Consider the following 5,442-nt stretch of genomic DNA (forward strand, 5'->3'; position numbering starts at 1 on the left):
AGCATTACCCTATAATTAATTATTGAAGAAATGAATACAAAAGATCAAATGTCCCTATATTTGGGTAGCAAAATTAAGTTTAGTACAGTCTCCTCTCCTTTTCTCTCTAGAAAAAAGAGGTGGAGTGTGGGTCCACTCAAGATTCTAACTGAATTGAGTAGTGGGTGGTGGAGTGTGGGTACATAGCGGGGTGGTGTGAGGCGAGAAACTGTTACAGAGTCTGAAATAACTGTCCTGGTGAGAATTCTTCTGAATTTTCACGGTGGTTAAGGTGGAGATATGAACGAGATGGAGGAGCAATGGAGGAAGCTACGTCTAACAGAGGAGGAAGTGTGCGATATAGTGGTGGGGGAAGAAGTTCCAGAGGAGCTACGCCACAAAGCCAAGTGCAATATAGTTGGAAAAATATGGATGGAAAGGAGGGTAAGTGCCACAGTGGTAGAAAATACTATGGGGAGGGTATGGAGGATAAGCCAGAAAGCAAGATTCCAAGAGGTAGGGATTAATATGTTTGTAATACAGTTTGCTAACGAGGCAGATAAGATAAGGGTCATGGATGGGAGGCCGTGGCTTTTTGACAACTATATGTTTGTCTTAATGCCAATGAATGGAGATATACCTCCCCAGAGAATGGATTTTACAAAGGAAAGGATGTGGATTCAGTTGCTTGAGATGCCTTTAGTTGGTATGAATGAAGGAGAAGGAACAAGGATTGGAAACACTATAGGGGAGGTGGTTGAAGTGGAGACACAGGTGGATGGTAGCGGATGGGGCTGCTTTCTAAGGGTTTTGTTAGTAATGGATCTATCCAAACCAATAGCAAGGGGAAGAACCATCTCAGTGAAGGGTGTCAAATACTGGATACCTCTAAGGTATGAAAAACTTCCTCACCTATGTTTCCAGTGTGGGTGTATAATTCATAGAAAGGGGTCTTGTGTGGAAAAAACTGATGGTAGTCGAGATCAATTTGGAAGCTGGCTTCGAGCTGGGCCAAGGATAGGGTTATCAACAACCTATAAAGATAAGGAAAGAGGGGAGGGTAGAAGGAACAAGATGGTGGTGATGGATGTAGTTCAAACTGAAAGTGATACTCATGAAGTGAGGAAAGAAAGGGAGGAACTAGCTGTTAAAGTGATGAGGGAAGGGGATATGATTAATGAAGGGGTAGTTCAGGAGGCTGGGGAAGGGCTAACTGAAGTATTAGTCCAGGAGGGTGAGGTGTTAGCTAATAAAATACACAATGGGCAAAAACCTGCAGGAGAGGTATCTGTAGTTGAGGTCTCTGAAGTAGAGGTGGTTGATAATGGGGGAAGGGGATCTTGGAAAAGGAAAGCTAGGGGAATAGGCAATGAAGGGTTAGTTAAAATCCCTGGTTCACAGGAGAGAAAAAGAAAATGTAATTATGAGAAAAAGGGAAGGGAGAAAAAAGTAAGGAAAAATGAGGAGGGGCAGAAAGGTGAGGTGGAAGACAATTTATCTTTGCAAGAGGTGGAGGCTGCAGAGCAGCCCCACCTATACCAATGAAAACACTTAGTTGGAACTGTCAAGGGCTTGGGAACCCTTGGACAGTTCAAGACCTTTACCAATTGGAGAAGGAGAAGAAACCCAATTTAGTTTTCTTAATGGAAACTAAGATGAATTCTAAAAAAGCAGAAAAAGTAAAAAGAAGTTTGAAAGGGGACGGTTTCTTTGTAGCGGAACCAGTGGGTAAAAAGGGAGGCCTAATAATGTGGTGGGATCAAAATGTCACAGCTGAAGTGGCAAACTATTCACATCGACATATTAGCCTGTGGATTTATGATGAGAAAGGGCAGGACAAATGGTTATTGACTGGTTATTATGGAGAACCAGATGGTAGAAAGAGAAGTGATTCCTGGAAATTTTTTACTTTGCTTAAACCTGAGAGAAACATAGGCTGGGGAGTAATTGGTGACTTTAATGAGCTGGTATCTCAAGATGAGAAAGTGGGAGGAAGGCAAAGATTGGAAAACCAGATGAAAGATTTTAGAGAGGCCTTGGAAGATGGTGGTTTGTATGACATGGGGTGGAGGGGTGATAAGTTTACGTGGAGCAACAAGCATGCAGATGAAACCTTCACTAAAGAGAGACTAGATAGAGTTGTAGTCAATGCAAAATGGAAGTCTTCCTTTCGGGAAAGCTGGGTGGAGGTTTTGGCAGCAAGGTGCTCAGATCATAGACCTTTATTATGGTGTATGTATCAGACCAGAAACAATGGTATAAGGAGGAGAAAAGTATTTAGATACGAAGCCAGTTGGGCCTTGGAAGAGGAATGTAATGAAGTTCTAAAAAGAGTATGGGATCAGGTGGGGGAAACCAATCTTCTATCAAAACTTGAGAGCAGTGAGGTAACCTTGCTGAAGTGGAACAGAATTAAGATTTTAGACTCAAAGAAAGAAATTCAGGACAGAACAGATGAGCTGAGGTTACTACAAATGAATGAAAGTAGAGGCAATATTTCAGAAATAAAGAGTCTGCAGAAAGAGTTGGAAAAGCTATTAGAACAAAAAGACATGAAGTGGAGGCAACGAGCAAAGCAAAATTGGTTTCAGCTTGGGGATAGAAACACAAGATTTTTTCACAGCTGTGCCACCCAAAGACAAAAATAAAATAAAATAGTGGAAGTAAGGGGGGAAGATGATAGGTGCTGGTCAAATCAAGAAGGGATTGAGTCAGCCTTTAATCACTACTTTGGGAAGGTCTTTACCTCTTCATATCCAAGTGCTGAAGACATTGATTACTGTATTGCTCATATGGAAACACGGGTCACCAATCAGATGAATGAAGGCTTATCAAGGGAATTTACTAGAATGGAGGTTGAGGAGGCCATTAATCAAATGGCACCCTTCAAGTCCCAGGGACCTGATGGATTTGGTGCCTGTTTCTACCAAAAGCACTGGCATGTGGTTGGTGATGAAGTCAGTAAGGCAGTGCTCTCTTGGCTAAATGGTAATTCTTTTGATCCTTCCCTTAATCATGCTTTTATAGTTCTTATTCCTAAAGTTAAGAGCCCTACTTTTGTAAGTGAATACAGGCCCATTAGTTTGTGTAATGTGGCTTATAAAATCATGGCCAAAGTAGTGGCAAATAGAGTGAAGAAATTCATGATTGTTATCATTTCTCAAAATCAAAGTGCTTTCGTACCGGGAAGGTTGATAACTGACAACATCATGATAGCATATGAACTCTTGCATGCTATGAAAGCTAGGAAGAAGGGGAGAACGGGAACCATGGCTATTAAGTTCGACATGTCAAAAGCTTATGATCGAGTAGAATGGGTGTTCTTAAAGGCTGTTATGCTGAAATTGGGTTTTTGTTCAAAATGGATTGAGATCATTATGAGATGTGTAACAACTGTCTCTTACTCTGTTATGGTTAATGGTCAGCCAGGGCCAAGGTTTTATCCATCAAGAGGTTTAAGACAAGGAGACCCATTGTCTCCTTATCTTTTCTTACTATGTACTGAAGGTCTTTCAACTCTTCTTAATTATTCTGAGGAGCGTGGGGTAATAAGGGGTGTTAATGTGGCCAGAGGAGGATATAGAATCAATCATCTCTTGTTTGCTGATAATTGTGTGCTTTTTGGCAAGGCAACTGTAGAGGAATGGAAGAGAATACAAACTCTGTTACAAACCTATGAAAAAGCTTCTGGTCAGGTTCTTAACAAGGAAAAATCAGCACTCTTCTTTAGTTCCAACACTAAACTGAGTGATCAAACTCTTTTAAGAAATGCTGGAGGCTCTGTGATGGTGGGATCTTATGAGAAATATTTGGGATTGCCTTCAATTGTAGGCAGATCCAGGTACTACACGTTTAGGGGCATAAAGGAGAGAGTTTGGAGGAAGGTGACAAACTGGAAAAATTCTTTTCTCTCTGCAGCAGGGAAAGAGATTCTCATTAAGGCTGTGTTACAAGCAGTTCCAACTTATACTATAAGTGTATTCTTGTTCCCAAAAAGACTCTGCAATGAATTAAATGGGCTGTTAGCTAAATTCTGGTGGGGCAATCAGAAAAATGGAAAAGGGATGCACTGGGGCAGTTGGGATAGATTGGGGCAGCAGAAACAAGATGGAGGTATTGGCTTCAGAAACATTGAGTGTTTTAACTTGGCTTTGCTTGCCAAGCAAGGGTGGAGAATCCTTTCAAACCCCACAAGCTTAGTGTCTCAGATCTACAAGCAGAAATATTTTAAAGGTTCCTCCTTCTTGGAAGCCAAACTAGGCAGCAGTCCTTCATATATTTGGAGAAGCATATGGAAGGCCTCTGAGCTTATTAAAGAAGGACTGAGGTGGAGAGTAGGAAATGGGGAGAGAATCAAGATTTGGAAGGATAAATGGTTCAATATACCAACTAGCTTTCGAGTTCAGTCACCAATAATGAGATTGCACAAGTAAGCAAGGGTGGAAGAGCTTATTGTGAAAGAAGAGAAGATATGGAATGAGGAATTAATCCAAGGAATTTTTGTAGAGAGTGAGGTAGAACAAATTCTTAGTCTACCATTGAGTAAAATGGGGAGTGAAGATAAGATGGTTTGGGGTCCTTCCAATAAGGGCAAATTTTCAGTTAGGAGTGCTTATTTCATGGAGATGGAGAGGAGGAGGAGGAGTAGAGGGGAGACTTCTACTGAGTATTCTACTGATAAGAGGTGGGGCAAGATTTGGGAACTAAACATTCCAGAGAAAGTGAAGATCTTCCTATGGAGAGCAGGGAATAACTTTCTAGCTACAAGAAACAATCTGAAAACCAAAAAAATAGTGGAATGTGATCTGTGTCCAGTTTGCAAGATCCAACAGGAATCGGTTATCCATGTGTTGTGGCAATGTGCTGCATCTTCTGATGTATGGGCAGAATCATGCTCAAAAGTGCAGAAATGGAGAACATCTGAATCTAGCTTTATGGAGTTGATTGGAAATTTGTCATTGGCTCTTACTAAGGAGGAAATGGAGGAGGTGGCAATGATCATGAGAAACATCTGGTACAGAAGGAACCAGCTGGTCTTTGAAAATTACTTTATCTCACCAAGTCAGCTCAGAACTGAAGCAGGGGAACAGCTTAGACAATTTCAGATGGCTCAAAATGTGGTGAAGCAGAATAATCAAGAAAGGGAAAGCATAAGGCAACAAAAATGGATAAAACCTCGAAGAGGTAATGTGAAGGCAAACTGGGATGCAGGGTTCGATAAGAAACAGAAAAAATGAGGGTTTGGGATTGCTATAAGGGATGAGAAGGGGGAAGCTCTAACCGTGGGCTGTGGCCAGAAAACTAACATTCTAAGTCCAGAAACTGCGGAATGCTTAGCTTTGTGGAGAGCTATGGAGTTATGTAAAGATCTCGGCTTTGGCAGGGTCATTTTTGAGGGAGATGCTCAGATAATTGTTAAGGCAGCCAATGAAGAGAGAACTGATTATCCCTTATACGGTAGTG

General features: G+C 41.4%; 2 protein-coding genes across 2 annotated transcripts; both read left to right on the top strand.

Annotated features, from left to right (window-relative positions):
- Positions 1 to 288: 288 nt before the first annotated feature.
- LOC122278594 lies at positions 289 to 1,524 on the top strand. The gene has a single exon (XM_043088772.1). The coding sequence runs from the start codon at positions 289 to 291 to the stop codon at positions 1,522 to 1,524; it is 1,236 nt and encodes a 411-aa protein (XP_042944706.1).
- LOC122278595 lies at positions 1,521 to 2,627 on the top strand. The gene has a single exon (XM_043088773.1). The coding sequence runs from the start codon at positions 1,521 to 1,523 to the stop codon at positions 2,625 to 2,627; it is 1,107 nt and encodes a 368-aa protein (XP_042944707.1).
- The last annotated feature ends 2,815 nt before the right edge of the window (positions 2,628 to 5,442 follow it).

This window comes from Carya illinoinensis, chromosome 10, assembly GCF_018687715.1.
Source record: "Carya illinoinensis cultivar Pawnee chromosome 10, C.illinoinensisPawnee_v1, whole genome shotgun sequence".
In the NCBI taxonomy this organism is placed as follows: domain Eukaryota; kingdom Viridiplantae; phylum Streptophyta; class Magnoliopsida; order Fagales; family Juglandaceae; genus Carya; species Carya illinoinensis.